This window comes from Hypanus sabinus, chromosome 8 (genome assembly GCF_030144855.1).
Source record: "Hypanus sabinus isolate sHypSab1 chromosome 8, sHypSab1.hap1, whole genome shotgun sequence".
Classification (NCBI taxonomy): Eukaryota; Metazoa; Chordata; class Chondrichthyes; order Myliobatiformes; family Dasyatidae; genus Hypanus; species Hypanus sabinus.
This window is the reverse complement of record NC_082713.1, coordinates 108,557,343-108,575,446: the sequence shown is the minus strand read 5'-3', so window position 1 is coordinate 108,575,446 and position 18,104 is coordinate 108,557,343. Positions and strand designations below refer to the sequence as shown.

General features: G+C 42.3%; 2 protein-coding genes across 5 annotated transcripts in view; both read right to left on the bottom strand.

The window, feature by feature from the left end:
• Positions 1 to 13,802, bottom strand: part of ppp1r12a (protein phosphatase 1, regulatory subunit 12A) — a 238,941-nt gene extending 225,139 nt beyond the window's left edge. For 3 of the 4 annotated variants that reach the window (XM_059977565.1, XM_059977566.1, XM_059977567.1), the window contains exon 1: positions 13,476 to 13,801. In XM_059977565.1, the coding sequence (XP_059833548.1) occupies positions 13,476 to 13,706 (231 nt within the window). In that variant the 5' untranslated portion in view covers positions 13,707 to 13,801. Of the gene's footprint in view, positions 1 to 13,475 lie in introns of all 4 variants that reach the window. The other variant, XM_059977568.1, reaches the window with a different exon arrangement.
• Positions 13,803 to 17,596: 3,794 nt separating this feature from the next.
• Positions 17,597 to 17,899, bottom strand: LOC132397652 (histone H3.3A-like). Its single transcript, XM_059976419.1, has one exon. It carries the CDS (start codon positions 17,897 to 17,899, stop codon positions 17,597 to 17,599), a length of 303 nt encoding a protein of 100 aa, XP_059832402.1.
• Positions 17,900 to 18,104: the final 205 nt, after the last annotated feature.

Here is an 18,104-nt window from a genome sequence, read left to right as displayed (position 1 = left end):
TTAACACAAATGACATATTTCACTGTACATTTTGATGCATGTGACAAATAGAGCTGAACTCACTTTTAAATCCGACAGCTGAAGTTGTGATTTCAAATCATCAATGCTTCTGGATAACAAGACCAGTAACTATTAAGCTGCATTACAGATTAATCACACCTAGAGGTTTGCATTCGCTGTAGTTGAGGATTTCAGCGAGAAGAGTCTGGTTTGTATTGGATTAAAAACTCTGGGAAACCAGTGCAACTTCATTGCTCAACTTGGGGCACAACTGTGGCGTAGAACTCAGCATTGCACATTTACAGCACCATTGATCACCGATCGGAATCAATTCCTGCTACTGTCCGTAAGGAGGTTGTATGTTCTCCCTGCGTCTATATGGTTTCCTCCCATATTCCAAAGATACACTGCTAGTTTTAATGAGTTATAGGCATGTTATGCTGGCACCCAAGAGCATGGCAATACTTGTGATTGCTCAGCACAATTCTTGCTGATTCGATTTCACATAAACAACACATTTTGTCTGTTTTGATTTTTCGATGTGCATTTGATAAAGTTAATAAAGATCATCTTTGCTCCATCCAGACGAAGGTAATCATTACAAATTAAGAGATTCAAGTTTAGAAAGTTTATGGAAACACGCATTCTAAAAAAAAAATATGTGTGGTCTGCACAATGAATTCAATTGACCACTTGGTTAAAAATCATGACATCAGTTTTTAAACAAGGACCCAAAATTTAATTAAAATCTGATAAAGCTTTCTTCATCTTGAAAGACATTTCCAAGGTGTGCTCAATTCACATACATTGAAAAAGATACACAATAAAAGGTACAATGTGACTACAAATACCTGAAAGGGACTTCAGATAGAGTTTGGCTAAAAAAAGAGATTCTGAATTTTGGACTATATGGAGACTCAAGCAGGCCAAAGCTATGTTTTAAGATCTGCTATTCAATATTCAGTATCACATATGTAACTGAAAATCATAAGATGATGCCTGACCTGCCAAGTTCCTCCAGCATTTTGTGTATGTTCCCACATCTGCAAAATCATTTGCATTTCCATGGCAACATCCCTTTGAGGTCTATCTACCCTCAAGAAATTTAAATCTTCCCTTTGATTGGAGTTCATCAAAACCCTCCTAAATGTTCCCCCTCTGTACAGGTTGTACTGCTTCTCCTATCCCTAACTTATTCTGGCTTCCTTCCCCTTTCCTTTTCAGTCCTGAAGGTTCTCAACCAGAAGTGCTGACTGTTTATTTCTTTCTGTAGATGCTGCCTGACCTACTAAGTTCATCCAGCTTTCTGTGTGTGCTGCTGTGGATGTCAAGCATCTGCAGTATCTTGAGTTTATAAATGAAGTTAAAAGCCTGCATTGGAGATCAGGTTTCGAAGCTTAACGTGGGCTCTCCGCTCAGCAGGCTTCACTACTTGAAATTACTAATACACTACTGCACTCACACTAAAGCCACCACCTCAGGATATACCCCTGAAACATTCTTAAGATCTCAAAAGTTAAAAATAGTAGGCAGACAAAACAGTGGTGTTGCAAGTTGTTTCTTAAACAGAGATATTAAATACTTGAGGGAAGGAATTCCAGTGCATAGAGCCAAAGCAGCTGAAGGCACTGATCCCGATGGTGATGTAATGAGAGGTTAATAGAAAGGGCGGGGTACTCAGAGCAACTCAACAGTTGATTTGAAACTGCTCAGACCCGCTGTTGGACTTTGTGAAACTAACAGATGTTGCCACCCATGCTCTTAACTTTTAAAACTAAATCAACTTAAATCATATTCAGAGATTCTGTAGACAGTCAGTCATGAGGACACCGCCTGAAAAGTCGACTGTTTATTCATTTGCATAGATGCTGCCTGACTTGTGGAGTTCCTCCAGCATTTTGTGTTGCTGCTGCTGCTCTGGATTTCCAACATCAGCAGTCACACAAAGCTTTCTCCAAGCATAGGTGCAAATCAAAAACCACAATAAAACTGAGTTTGTCCGTGGCACTTCCCATCTCAAAGCTGCAATTCCTGGAATGTTCGTGTAGTCTAATTGCAGACTCTAATGAGACAAACAGATAGAAAGTAAACTACCATATAAGGTTTTATCCAAGTGAACTGCTGCGATCCAATGCCGAGCCTTTATTGCCTATGAAAAGCAACAAGAGCTCACAACTATAAATGGAATTTCATTTCACAAAATATATACCATGCATATGCACTGAAAACAAAATAATCTGAACTGTATTCATAAATTCTACACAACTAAAGGGCAAAAGGGGATTATCTTCATCCCAATGAACTAATTCCACAACTTATGCACTCACTTTTAAGGCTCTACAACTCATGTTCTCAATATTTATTGCTTATCTTTTCTTTTCGTATTTGCAGTTTGTTGTCTTTTGCACACTTGTTGCTCGTTAATTTTCAATGATTATTGCATTTCTTTCTATTTACTGAGAATATACGCAAGGAAATGAATCTGAGGGTTGTATATGATGACACACATGTACTTTGATAATAAATTTACTTTGAACTTCCCCCCAAGTTCAGCGTTTTCTGCTCCATAAACTTAGATGTCACCAGAAACTTATTTATCCGTTTCGATCAGAGTGTACACACCCAATTCTAACTAAATTTGCTATAAACCAAACATGTGGTAGATCTACTTCCCATCTCTATATTGCAACATCGGCAATTTGCAAAATATAACTGACATCTTCCCTCTAGCAATTTTGCACACTTAACAATGTAGTTTTGAAACAGCAAATTAGTCATTATTGTGCCAAAACAATATCAGAAAAATTGTCCAAATAACTGATACATTGGACAAAGTACTAAAATATATTTCAAAGGCAGCAAGATTAGATAATGAAAATTAACTTTGTCACACATACATCAAGACCACAAATATAAATTGAAATATGTAATTTGCAACAACCACCAAGACAATCTGAGGATATTCTGCGGATAGTCCACAAGTGTCATCATGCATAGCACCAACATAGCATGTCACAACTTTCTAACCTGTATGTCATTGCAATATGAGGGGAATCTAGAGCACACGTAGGAAACCCAAGCAGTCACAGTTAAAACATACGAACTCTCCAACACACACAAAATGTTAGAGGAACTCAGCAGGCTAGGCATTATCTAAGGAAAAGAGTAGTCAATATTTTGAGCTGAGACCCTTCAGCAGACCTCAATGAGCAACTGAGAAACTTCAACTGAAAGTAATCTGGAGCAAAAGAAAATTCAAATCAGTGAGTATCAATGAGTAGAACAAGCATCATGTTTCCTGGCAACACACACAAAATACTGGAGGAACTCAGCAGGACAGGAAGCATCTATGGAAAAGACTAAATAGTCGATGTTTCAGGCCGAGACCCTTCATCAGGACTTCATTGTGAATGCTAATGAAGGGTCTCAGCCCAAAATGTCAAATGTTTACCTTTCCATAGATGTTGCCTGGTCTGCTGAGTTCCTCCAGGATTTTGTGTGTGCTGCATTGTGATATTTTGGAAATCTGATAAATTTTAAGAACACAGTTAAGATACTTCTATGAAATAGAAGTATGGATGCCAGAGATTTATTTATTTTGATTCATTCAGAGATATAGCGTGGAACAGGCCCTTCCAGCCCAATAAGCCACACCACCCAGCAATGCACCTGTTTAACTCTGACCTAACCACAGGACAATTGACAATGACCAATTGACCTATTAAACTGTAAGCCTTTGGACTGAGGGGAAACTGGAGCACCCACACTGAACTAAAAATAAAAACTGTTGGAAACATTCAGGTCAGATAGGAAAATGTTGAGACAGAAGCAGTTAATTTTTGTCCCAGCTGATGAATGCATTATTTCACTTTTCCTACGAGCTATGGAGAATTTGCCCATAAAATGGAGCTATTCAATGCACCAAGTGGCTTGACTTTGTTCGTATGTCTTGTGAAAATTCACAAATGCCAATGAGTAGATTTTCTGTGATAATAGCCCACATTTAAATGATAGCATGGATTTTGCTGGCACATGTCTAGTAGATGTCAAAATGCCTCACTTGTATTGTAGAACGTACGTACTTGCCGTCAGGAGCACATCAATCACTGCTGCACAGGAATGCAGTTCCTGTTTCATGATGCAAGAAATGGATAAATCACAAGCAGAGATAAAACTACCTCATTGCAATGAGGTAAACTGGGCGACAAATACTCAATGTGAAAATGCAACAATTTTCCGACATTATGATTGAAGAATAGCTTCATGTGCTGCATCAGATCTGAAGTAACAAATTACATTAAACAATCTTGAAATAGTCATGTCTTCTGCTAATACAAAAGCACTCCAAACACCTGAAAACAAACTACAGTTGTTATTCTACTGCTGTGCAACGTCAGCTGCCTTCTTTCAAGATGACCAGAAAACCATAGCACTCAGCCCTTTCCTGTAGACATGGATGATTCTAGTCTTAACTTGCCAACAATTAACTTTTAATCAAAACCATAAACTACTTGATTAATCATCACATTATGTTTTGTGGGTGCCCACTGCCATTCTTCCCAAAAATGACAAAAGCTCTTCAAAAGCTGTAAAGCTTTGGGCTAAAACAAGATTTAAAATGTTCTATATAAATGCAAATACCTTTAACTATTCAGAGAAGTAGAAACTTAAGCTTTTACCAGAGACAAGCTCACTGGTTTGAACATCTTATTTTAGACTAGATTGAATTGCATGGATAATGAAACAGTAAGATTTGAATTCTTTTGCACATGCTAAGACTATAACTGTCTTGTTGTCACGTTCCCAGTCTTCCTGTACACATACGCACTCAGCTCAGAGCATTAAAAAAGTCTTCTTGGGCTAATGTAGTGGGAACTTGATAGTGCCCTGTACAGGAAACTGGTGCAAATTGCTAGCCTCTGCTGGTGCTCATTCATGGAATTTTCAGTGAAAATGTAAGGTGTTTGCCAACGTTACAGCAACCTTGATACAAACCTGATATTCTTTCTGGAGAGTTTTAGGGCACTGAGAACGAGTAACCACAGGTGAAATGCACTTTCTCTTTTAAAAAATCTTAAGACATGAAAGCAGAACTAGGTTGCTCGGCCCATCGAGTCTGCACCACCATTCCATCATGGCTGATTTATTATCCCTCTCAACCCCACTCTTATGCCTTCATTCCGTAACCTTTGATGCCCCTGACTAATCAAGAACCAATCAACCACTTTCCACCCCATTTGCTGATATGTAGAGGTGACTTAAGCTGCAATCAAATTATAAATTTACCCACTATGATCATCTCCTATCAGCAAGCATGAGTCCTTGACCATTACAGTACTAAGCCACTAATTCACAAAATCTGTTTTGTCGTTCATTCTTCTGTACCTTGCATAGCAGGACCTCAAACTGAGAAAATAACATTTACGGGATATTATTTCTAACTGCTATCATTAGCAACAAAATTGTCAATAACTTAGCCAGTTGAGTATAGCAACATTTTCCACTTACTCTCTGGTACATGGACAAAATAAAAATATTCACTCAGTGGCCAACAACACACACAAAATGCTGGTGAAACACAGCAGGCCAGGCAGCATCTATAGGGAGAAGCACTGTCGACGTTTCGGGCCGAGACCCTTCGTCAGGACACTTCCTCGTGTTCACTCAGCGGCCACTTCATTTGGAACACCTTAATGCCAAAATCCTAATCAGTCAATCATTTGGAAGCAACTCAATGCAGAAAAGCATGCAGATATGTCAAAGAGTTTCAGCAGTTGTTCAGACCAAATATCAGAATGGGGAAGAAATGTGATCACAATGACTTTCATCGTGGAATGATTGTTGGTATCTGACGAAATGGTTTGAGGATCTCAGAAAAGGCTGATCTCCTGGGGTCCGTGTGCCCCAGCTTGGGAACCCCTGCTCTTGGGTTTAGAGAATGGTGTGAAAAACAGTAAAACATCCAGTTAATGGCAGTTCTGTGACTGAAAACACTTTATTAATGAGAGAGGTCAGAGGAAAATGGTCAGTCTGGTTCAAGTTGACAATAATTCAAATAACCACACAGTACAGCAGTGGTGTCTGAATGCACAAGATTTCGAACCATGAAGGAGCAAAAGACCACACCAGGTTCCACTCCTGTACCTAATACAGTGGCCAAAATGCGTGTCCCAAAGTCAGGTTTAATATCACAGACATACATCACAAAATTTGTTTTGCAAAAGTAGTACTTTGCAATACGTAGTCACAAAAACTATAAACTACAATATATATAAAAATAAATTAAGTAGAGCAAAAATAGAGGGAAAAATTCTGAGTAAGTGTCGATGGGTTAATTGTCCATTCAGAAATCTAATGGCAGAGAGGAAAAAGCTGTTTCTGAAACATAGAGCACGCCTCTTCAGGCTCCTGTACCTCTACCTTGAAGGTAGCAATGAGAAGAGGAAATGTCCTGGGTGATGGGGTTCCATAATGGATGCCTCATTTTCGAGGCATCTTCTTTTGAAGATAACCTCAATGCTGGGGAAGCTTGTGCCCATGATGTAGCTGACTGAGTCTACAACCTTCTGCAGATTTTTCCAATTCTGTGCAGTGGTCCCTCCATACCGGACAGTGATACCTCTCAGCTACAATGAGAACGTTGTGGAAGGTTGCACCTGCTTTCTTAGGGAGCTGTAAAATTAGGATTCAATTCCTACCACCGCTTGTAAGAAGTTTGTACATTCTTCCTTGACTACATGGACATGGGCATGTTATGTTGGTACTGGAAATGTGGCATTACTTGTAGATGGCCCAGGACAACCCTTATTTATTTGTTCTGACACCAATAATGTATTTCACTGCTTGTTTCAAAGTATATATGACATATATATTGGTTTTAATGATCAGCTTTGTCTAGAGCAGAGGCCACGAGGAGACTTGATGGAAGTAGTTAAAATTATGAGAAGCATAGACTGAGTAGATATTCATAACTCATCCCCAGGATAGTGACAGTATACACTTGAAGGACAAGTGTTTTTTCCACCTCCTCCAGTGTGGTAGGTGCCTGAAACAGGCTGCCAGGGGAAGCAGATAACCAGAGAGACATTCCAGAAACTTTCAGATAACCACATGAATATGCAGAAGATGCAGGAACATACATCATGTGCAAGCAGAAGAAATTAGTTTAATTTGCATCAGACCTATGTGAGTGATATTAAACCTGAGCAACAAACACAGAATGCTGGAGGAAATCAAATCAGACAGCATCAATGGAAATGAATAAACAGTCAACATTTCGAGCCAAGACCCTTCATCAGGACTGGAAAGGGAGGGAGAAGATTCCAGTATAAAAAGGTGTGGGGAAGGAGAAGGAGAATAGCTAGGTGAAAGGTAAAGCCAGGAAGATAGGACAGTTAAAGGGCTGGAGAAGAAGAAATGATAGGAGAGGAGAGTGAACCATAAGAGAAAGGGAAGGAGGTGGAAACAGGGGGAAATGATTGGCAGGTGAGAAGATGTAAGAGGCCAGAACAGGGAATGGGAGATGGGAAACTTATTTTTAAACCAAAAAATTGATTGTCATGTCCTCAGGTTGGAGGCTATTAAGATGGAATACAAGGTGTTGCTACTCCACCCTGAGTGTGGCCTCGTCAAGGCACAAGAGTAGCCGGTGGACCGACGTGTTGGAACAGGAATGGGAATTAAAATAATCAGCCACCTGGAAGCTCCACTGTAGTGGAGGTGCACAATGAAGTGGTCCCCCAACTTACAACAGGTATCACCAAAGTAAAGGAGGCCACATCGACAGCACCAGACCCAACAGATGACCCCTGCAGATTCACAGGTGAAGTGTTCCCTCACCTGGAAATAATGTTTAGGGCCCTGAATGGAGGAACCGGAAGAAGTGAATGGGCAGGTGCAGCATTTGGGCTGCTTGCAGGGATAAGTGCTGGGAGGTATGAATGGACAAGGGAATCACAGAGGGAGCGATCCCTGCAAAAAGCAGAGGGTGGATGGGTAAAGATGCTTGGATCCCTTAGGAAATAGCAGAAGTTCCAAAGACCGATGCAACTGTTAAGGCAGCAGGAAGATGGGCATCATCAATGGCAGAGGAAGGGAAACCCTGTTCTTTGAAGGAGGAAGGTTTTTTTGAAGGACAGCTCTGACGTCCTGGAAAGAAAAGCAACATCCTGGAAACAGAGACAAAGGAACTAAGAAAAGGGAATAGCATTTTTAAGACAAAGGGTGAGAACAGGTATAATGAAGATAGCTGTGAGAAAATAGCTGTGTTGATAGTTTGTCAGGGAGAGAAAGAGAAAGGGGAGGGAGGTGTCAGAAATGGACAATGAATTTAAGGGCAGGATGGAAGCTGGAAGCAAAGTTGATGAAATTGACAAGTTCAGCATCAGTGCATGAAGCAGAAGCAGTACAGTCTCAGTGCAGTGGAGGAAGAGTTGAGGAGCATTAGCAGCAAGGCTTAGAACATGGACTGTTCTGCATAGCCAATGAAAAGCTACGCATTGCTGGAGCCCATGGCTACTATGTCTGGTGGAAGTGGGAGAAGCCAAGGGAAAAATCGTTGAGAGTGAGAACCAGTCCTGCCAGATAGAGGGAAACTGGCTGGATCTTTTATTGAGAAAGAAGGGTAGGGCATTATGGCCTTCTTGATGGGGGGGGGAGAGAACAGAAGTGTATAGGGACTGGACATCCATGGTGAAAATGAAGCAGTCAGGGCCAGGGAATTAGAAGCTAGTAGGAAGATCGAGAGCATGAGAAGTGTTGCAGATAAAGGTGGGAAGGGTCTGAACCATGAGGGGATAGAATGGAGTCAAGCTATGAGTTCACAAGGCAGGAGCAGGCAGAGACAATGGGCCCACCTGTACTGTCAGGTTTGTGGACCTTGCGTAGGAAGTAGAAGTGAGCAGAGTAGGACAAGGGAAGAAGTGGTGGCAAAAGGCCTGATCCCATGCTGTAACATTCTATGTTCTATGTAATGATTTTAGTCTTGCAAATCTTTTACCCTCACTATTTTGTCTTTTTGCACTAAATGCGTTTATATATTTCTTATAATAATCCATTTTTTAAAATTAGATATTGCAATGTACTGCTGCAGCAAAACAAAATTTCAAGACATAATACAGCAATATTAAATCTGATTCTGAAAATGTAGGTGCAAAACATTTCACTGTGACTGACACTTCCAATTTTGATACTTTTACGTTAAAAGATTCAGACTATCGTAACTATATTCCAAGAAAGACACGACAGGTGTTCCCTGTTTTTCGAACATTCGCTTTATGACAACTCACTATTACGAAAGACCTACATTAGTACCTGTTTTCACTAACCAAAGTCGCCCGCTTCATACATGTGTTTACCCTGAGAAAGACTACAATGACCATGAAACCTTGTGCGGGCAGTTGTTTGCGCATGTGTGTATGTGCCGATTTTTTTTCTCTAAATCGATTTTGGCTCACTGTCTTCCTGATTTTGATAAGTGAAACTACACTGTACATACAATATTTCCACTTTATATAAGCTGTGTATTTATCATATCATTCCTGATTTTACTATATGTTAGTGTTATTTTAGGTTTTACGTGTTATTGGGTTTGATTTGGTAGGTTATTTTTTGGGTCTGGGAACACTCAAAAAATTTTCCCATATAAATTAATGGTAATTGTTTCTTCGCTTTATGACATTTCAGCTTACAAACTGCTTCATAGGAACACTCTACCTTTGGATTGCAGGGGAAACCTGTATTCTACTAGAATTACACACCAAACAGAAACAGATTCTTAAAGCTGCAGTCCTGACTGCACTTCACTCCTCCAGTCTATGCTACACTACCTACATTAAATGATAGGCAAGATAAAAATTATGCAACTTCCAGGGAAAAAAAACACTAGCTGCTGCCAATTGATGCCACCATATACACCAGAGTATCAAGGTGTATAAATATATGCTAGGAAAGGTCACAGAATTTGAAATACAATAAATAATGTTGTTCAAAAGAAAATAGCAAAGTAGGCTAGGAATTGTGGTCTAATGCTAAGAAACATTTAATTTTATATACATTTCTTATTGCAATTTAGCTTTATTTTATGTATTGCAACGTACTGCTGCAGGAAAAAAAAACAAATTTCACAACATACTGTATGTTAGTGATATTAAGCCTGAGCAGCACACAAAATGCTTGAGTAACTCAGCAGGTCATGCAATATTGATGGAAATGAACAGTCCACGTTTCAGGCTGGGACCCTCATCAGGACCAAAACGCTGACAGTTGATTCATTCCATAGATGCTGCCTGACTTGCAGAGTTCCTCTAGTATTCTGTGTATGTTGCTCTGGATCTCCAGCATTAGTAGAATCTTGTGCTTATATTAAACCTGATTCCGAAAAATTGAAAATCAGCACATTTCCAAGAAAGCAAGTACTGTATAGAAAAGTATGTGCCCCTTTGATTATGAATCTGACTGGAATATTACTGATCAAAAGCTATCGAGGCGCCTTGGCATTTAAATATAGAACTGCATTACACTTGCTCTTTATTACCAATTGTCCAAGCAATAAGATTCAAAAAATTTTCTACTGAAGCAGAAGACTTGAGATGTTACAAGCCTAGCAGCTTTTGTTAAATATACAGTGCCTAAGTATGCAACACCTCGAAAAATTCCTGGCACTTTTCTATCATTTCTATTTTTCAACTAAATCGGCAACCTCAATCATAAGAGATTTCAAACCTGTCAGCTGAGGAATGCATCCACTCCTATACTATGAATTGCATTGTCTGTCGTTTTAGGAATGTACACTAAAGAATGGCAAGCTGGAATGTTTCCACCCATCTGATATCACCACAAGTCCCATACAGTGCACAGTGAATCACATCGCCTTATGCTATAGAATACCGTATCCTTAAAAGGAAATGTTTAGACATATGTCATGATAAGAACATCAAATCCAAACTTCAGGTCATCTTGCAATGTTAGTTTCTGAAGAGTGCACTTCAAATTTTTAGTTCTGAAAGCTTGCCATGTTACTTAACCAAATGTCTTGACATATTAACTTGACAAATCTGCTAAAAGTTAAGCTCTCCCATGCAGTCAGCTCAGATCAGCAAAGAATTGCATTTACATACAGATAATAAAATTGGTATATGTTAAAACTGCATTTCAGATGTTCGCTTCAACAATTAGAATCAGTTTAATTTAAATATAACAAAGAACATAAATTTTCCAAATACTCTTGTAGTGAGAATACTAGTGTGAACTTTAAACACTGAAAGGAACATGACAATTGCCTTAAGCAACAAAAAAATCAGAGATTAGGTAAAGATTTCAGACCTGCAGGCAATATAGTAGTTTTTAAAAAATGCAGCTCTTCTGTCACATTGGCATCACTGAACACCTCAATTAAAATTATTAAATGAATGGACAGTAATTGTAACAGTCCAGCAAGTAAACGTGTTCAACAAGACCAAAGCAAACACATCAACCCTTCACAGAGGTAGAAAAGGTGCTACAGATTAGTCCTTTTTCAATACATTAAAAACTGAGCACTTATGCATATATTCAACATGGCACAGTTAACAAAAATGGGGGGGGGGGGAAAGAATTGAATCCATTTCCACAATGTTGTCACGACAAGGACAAATAATACGAAGTGTTACTATAACTATGTACACAAGACCATAAGATACAGGAGTAGAATTAGGCCATTCAGTTCACCGAATCTGCTCTGCCATTCCACCATGACTGATTATTCTCTTCAACCGCATTCTCCTGCCATCTTCTCCATAACCTTTGATTACTCATCAAGAACCTACTGACCTCCACTTTAAATATACCCAATAACCTGCCCTCCACAGCCGTCAGTGGCAATGAATCCTCAATTCACCAGGCTCTAACTAAAGAAATCTGTCCTCTCTTTTCTAAAGGAACCCACTCTATTCTGAGGCTGTGTTCTCTGGTTCGAGACGCCCTCACTATCAGAAACATCTACTATCTCTTTCAATATTCAGTAGGATTCAATCCTTCATTCTTCTAACGCTCATGCATTAACCCTTTCATTCTCACGAACTCCTGTGACAATTAATTCAGTAACCTTCATCTTCCCTTTTTTGGTGTTAAGCACTACCCCTGTGGTGACAGCAGAGCAATTAGTGCTATGTATAGGGACTACAGTAGAGCTGAGCTCTGAAACTTCTGTCAGTCCGCACCTCAACCTCAGCAGAGCAGACAAATGGTTTTAACTGTGGTTTGCAGAATCTGAGGAGACCTTGGTTCTCAAGACTTAATACAACACAACCTCCACAGGAATGCAAGCAGAAATGCGAACTACAGAAGGGTCAGTACGAGCCCAAAACACACTCCTCTGCACACAACCTAGGTTTCGAATGACATCTTACATTTGGAGGTGCCACTGACACTCAGCTCTTGGCAGATGGTTTACTGTGTATAAATCAGCACCACTGCTACTCACATGTGTTGACAATCTTAACATTATACCCCCCCCCCCCCCACACACACACACACACACACACACGGGTGTCAGAGATCATGTGTCCTCCCTTTCCAAACTATAATCTTCTATGACAATTGGTTGTGTGGGAGTGGGGTAGGAACTGGCTTCCAGAAAAGTTGAAGGAGGAAATCATGCCAGAAGAAGGGGCATCCAGCCGAGAGGGCAAGAACTAGAGAAGGGGATCCAACACCCGGGGGAAAAGGAGTGAGAGGATTCTGTCCTGGGGGGTGGGAAGGGTCCAGTGCCAGGGGAAGAACTGACAGGGAATAGGGTGGTGAGGGGAGAGAATTGGCAAGGGATGGAGAGATCCTGTCTGGTGGGGGCCACAGGAGAAAGGAAAAGATGGGGGAAGGTTGGGTGGTCTAGTCCATACGTTCTCTAGAAGAGGGGTGGAGAGTACTGTCCCAGTGGGAAAAAAGAATGTGGCGAGGGAGGGCAAAGATCCTGTCCAGTGCAGTTCGGGGAGTGAAGGCAATAAGTTGAGCCCTGGAGCAAGGCAGGAAAACTCACTGGAAGGGAGGAAAACTGGTGGTGGGGGGCAAATCTCGGGTATGAGGTGTAAGAGAGTTGGACCCAGTAACGGAGGAATAACCCCCCCCCCCAAGACAGAGAGCGCTAGGATTGTCACGGGAGGAGGTGGTCCAACCCCCCTGGATGGGGCGTTGGTGGAGGGAGAGAAGGAGTCCTGACCCGGTGGCATAGGTGTGAGAGGGGAAAGGGATCTGTCACGGGGGTGGATGAGGGGAGTTGAGAAAAAGTGTGGGTTCCAGATTAGAGGTAAGGAGAAGGGAAGAGACCCCGTTGCGGGGGGAGAATGAGGGGAGGGGAGGGTGCAGACACGGAGGTGGGGTAGAAGAGAAGGGTATCCCGCTCCCAGAGGTAGGGGTGAGAAGGCCCTGTCGTGGGGATAGTGGAGGGAAGGGAAGAGAGGGTTTGTAGCCTCGAATAGTGACGACCACCCAGAGCCGCCCACCTGGTGCAGCGCCGTCAGCCCGTCCACATTGGCGTAGTTGATGTCGGAGCCGTGGTCCAGCAGCTTCTTCACCTCCTCCGTGTCGCCGCTCGAGCAGGCGGCTAGGAAGACGGCTCCGTCGTCGAACTTAACCTTGGTCTTCTTCTTCTTCAGCACGGGAGGCTCGAGCTCCGTCTCGGAGCCCAGCCAGCGCTTCAGCTGCTCATTGCGCTTCTGCTTGGCGTCCGCCATCTTCTTGCCTTCACTTCGTCCGCCGCCCGCCCGCTACCCCAGCGATGTGGGAGCCATGGCGCCGCGCATCTGCATAACCTCGCGAGAGCTGCTCCGGGCCGCCCCGCCATGCGTCACTCAAAACGCAACAGCGGGGCGGGACCATGATGTCACTGGGCTATGACGTCACTAGTAGCCAGCCACCTCGGGTTGGTCCGCTTGAAATTGGTGCCACAGTTTATTCCCCTCCATAGACGCTGCCTGACCTGCAGTTTTCTGCGTGTGTTTTGCTCTGGTTTTCAGCACCTGCAGTTTCTCTAGTGTCACTGATTTAACCTGGAAATTAAAATTCAAAGTTAAATTATTAACAAAATATGCACACCTCCTACAACTTTACAATTAATTTTATTGCTGCCATCCACAGAAAAACAAGTACAACAGAATAGGCAAAAAATCCACGACTAACATCCGGTGTGCAAAACTAGTTAATTGAATTGGTTTATTGTCACATGTAGCAAAGTTAAAAATAAATTTATTATCAAAGTTCTGGTATGTCAACATATGAGGGAAGGGAAGATTTACGTTTTTTTTTAGAAATTCACAACAGAAAAAATAAACACAATAGAATGAATGAAAAACCACAGAAAGACTGACAACTACCAGTGTGCAAAATAAACCACTGGATGCAAATTTCTAAAAAAAACAAAAAAGCAAATTATTAATAATAAATATTTAAGTAAATAAATTTCAGAACATCTTGAAAGTAAGTCTGTAGGGTGTAGAATCAGTTCAGAGTTGAGCTAAGTGAAGTTCTCCACACTGATTTAGGATTCTGATGGTTGAAGGTACACTGCTCCTGAACCTGGTGGTGTGGGACCTGAGGCTCCTGTACCTGATGGCTGCAGTGAGAAGAAAGCATAGCCTGGATGGTGGGGTCCTTGATGATGGAAGATGCTTTCTTATGACACCACTCCTTGCTCAAGGGTTTAATGATGGGAGGGCTTTACCTGTGATGGATTGGGCTGTATCCACTACTTCCTGGAGACTTTTCCACTTTGTTTATTGGCGCTCCAATGCCAGGCTGTGATACAAGCAGTCAGGATACCCTGCATGGGACCCCTGGTGCTGTAGTCAATAGTAAATAGGCAGATATTTCTTCAAGCTAGCCCAATTGAAGTCCCTGGCAAGGATGTGAAAGGCATGAAAAGCTTTACTTGCATACTGTTCATGCTGATCATATCATTACAACAGGACATTGAAGAAGTGCAAGGTTAGACAACAACAAAATGCAGAATAAACTGTTTGAGTTGTAGAAAAAGTTCAGTGCAGGTTCACAATAAGGTACAAGTTCATAAGGAGATAAGCTGTGAGGTCAAGAGTCCATCTTATCTTAGTAGGCATCTGATAACAATGGGAAAGCAGCTGTCTTGAGTGCTGTGCTATGTGCTGTCATGCTTTTGCATCTTCTGTCCACTGGAAAGGGTGAAAAGAATGCATGTTTGGGATGGGTGGGTGCTTTCATTTTGAAATGTAGAGTCCGTGGGGAAGGGGGGAGAGCACCAAAAGGATCACAGAGGACTCCCTCCTACTCTTTGTAACATGTACCGGGATCATTGTATACAAAGGGCATGAAGTACTGTTGAGGATCCCTCCATCACCCACCACCGTCAGAAGGGAGGTACAGGAGCATCAGGACTTGGGCTGCCAGATGGGGTAACAGCTTCTTCCCCCCAGGCTTCGAGATTAATGAATACCTTGCCATCACCGAGGTCTCATCAACAGGACAACGAGCTGTTTACAGTTTGCTGTTTACCTGTGCTGTGCACTTCACATGTACTTTCATATTTTCTGAACATATTTGTAATAATATTTTATTTTACGTGCTATGTGTGATATGTGTTTTATGGGTGCAGCATTGTCTGCAGAAACATTGATTGTGCGTGCGCGCACACACACACACACACACACACACACACACAGAGTCAGATAACAATCAACTTGAACTGGGGTGGGTGGGATCTTTAATTATGAAATGTAGACAGGATGCATGGGGGAAGGCTGGGTCCCATGATGTTCTGAGATGTGTCTTGAGCCTGGTGGTAATGCTTTCTGATGCTCACAGCAAGTATTAACAGTGGTATCAGAGTTGTTCGGGACTCTGCAAAAGGAATTGGATGGGTCTGGACAGAGATTAATTTGCAGGACGACAGGAACTCAAGCAACACACACTACATGCTGGAGGATTTCAGCAGGTCAGGAACCATCTATGTCAGGTCAGGCTTATCAATTTCTTCCCTTCTCTCTCCTTACTGGGAGCCTAGGACCTCTGTTTTCAGTTGGAGAACCCCCCCCCCCCCCCCCCGTTGTTGCTGTGAATACTGATCTAGCAGCAAGATCTCAAAAGGAGAGGACTTTCTGACCTCAATTGCCATCCTTGGATTTGAGCCTGTTCCCTCCCGATACACCCACAGCCCCTGATGATCCTGTGATTTCAGTCTCTAAGGCTGATGTGCAAGCATCCTTCGGAAGGGTTAACCCACAAAAAGCATCCAGCTCAGGCGGGCATCTGGCCAAGAACTAAAGACCTGTGCTGGTCAACTGGCTGGAGTCTTCACTGAGATCCCCACAAAACTAATCAATTAGCTTCAAGACCTACCTTGGCCTTGGAACGGATCTCCTCACTTGTAGGACCCAGTCAGTTCAGATTGGCAACAATATCTCCTCCACAATCTCCTTCAGCACAGATGCACCACAAGGCTGTGTGCTTAGCCCTCTGCTGTAGTCACTTTCCATTTATGACTGTGTGGCTAAGCACAGCTTCAATGCCACATTCAAGTTTACTGATGATGCCACTGTCGTAGGCCGAAGCAAAGGTGGTGAGGAATCAGCATGTAGGATGGAGACCGAAATCTGGCGGATTGGTGCCGCTATAAAAACCTTTTACTCAATGCAGCAAGACCAAAGAGCTGATTATTGACTTTAGGAGCAAGAAACCAGAGGACAATGAGCCAGTCCTCATCGAGGGATCAGAGGTGGAGAGGGTCAGCAAGTTTAAATTCCTCAGTGTTATCATGTCAGAGGTCCTGCCCTGGGTCCAACAAGCAAGTGCAATTACGAAGAAGTCATAGAAGCGCCTCTCCTTTCTCAGGAGTTAGCAAAGATTCAGCACGATGTCTAAAACTTTGATTAACTTCTATAGATGTGTGGTGGAGAGTATATTGACTGGTATGGAAACACTTGAATGGAGAACCTGACAATAAGTAGTGGATATGGCCCAGTCCATGATGGGTAAAGCCCTACCCACCACTGAGCACATCCACATGGAGTGTAGTTGCAAGAAAGCAGCATTCATCATCAGGGAACCCCACCACCCAGGTCATGCTCTTTTCTCCCTGCTGCTACCAGGAAGAAAGTGTGGGAGCCTCAGACCTCACACCACCAGGTTCAGAAACAGTTTATTACCCCTCAACCATCAGGCTCTTGAAACAGTGAGGGTAATTTCACTCAACTTCACTTGCCCCATCGTTAAAATGTTCCCACAACCTATGAACTCACTTTCAAGGACTCTTCATGTCATGTTCTCGATATTTATTGCTTATTTATTTATTGTTATTATAACATTTTTTTCTCAGCTTAAGCTGGTAAAACCTGAGGTATGGGCATAGCCAAGCACACTCATTTCTCATTTGCTAGGAACTTTCTGTCAGGATGCTGGATTAGGGATCCAATCGCAGACCCAGTACTGTGCACACAGTGATATTAATTGAGTAACAAATCCCGAGGTGCAAACAAAGTCGGCATCAAAGTTCAGGCAGAGATCAAAACATCCAGAGAAATCCAAAACCCAGAATCGGGAAACTGGCAGAGTCGATATTCAGACAGACAGCATACAGATACGAATGCTGGAAAGCTCAGGAAAACTCACTGGCTTCCTGCAGAGCCCCAATGGCAGCACTCTGGAACCTCAAGTCAGTTTTGAAGTCCTGTGCAATTTCACGCATTAGACGCTGGAAAGGAAGCTTCCTGATCAGCAACTCTGTGGACTTCTGGTATCGCCGGATTTCACGCAAACCCACAGTCCCAGGCCTGTAATGATGTGGTTTCTTGACTCCACCGGTGGAAGGCATGCTCTTGCGGGCTGCTTTGGTCACAAGCTGCTTCCGGGGGGCCGTGCCTCCAGTGGATTTGCGAGCTGTCTGCTTTGTGCAAGCCATTTCGAAGAGCTTTCATGCAAGTTGCTTTGACGGAGAGAGAGCCGGAAGATGAGTGAGTGCAGACAGGAGCATATAGCAATACAAAACCACAGCTAGGGGGAATCACACAAAAAGACAGAGTTCAACTGGAGGTACTGACACTTTCAGACTATTCTATTGGGGCTTTCTGAAGATTAAATAGATATTACTGTGTAGTACTAATTGT

What these genes read in the sequence shown, in the direction of transcription:
- LOC132397652 (XM_059976419.1), bottom strand. Translation starts at nt 17,899, where the DNA reads ATGGCTTGCACAAAGCAGACAGCTCGCAAATCCACTGGAGGCACGGCC.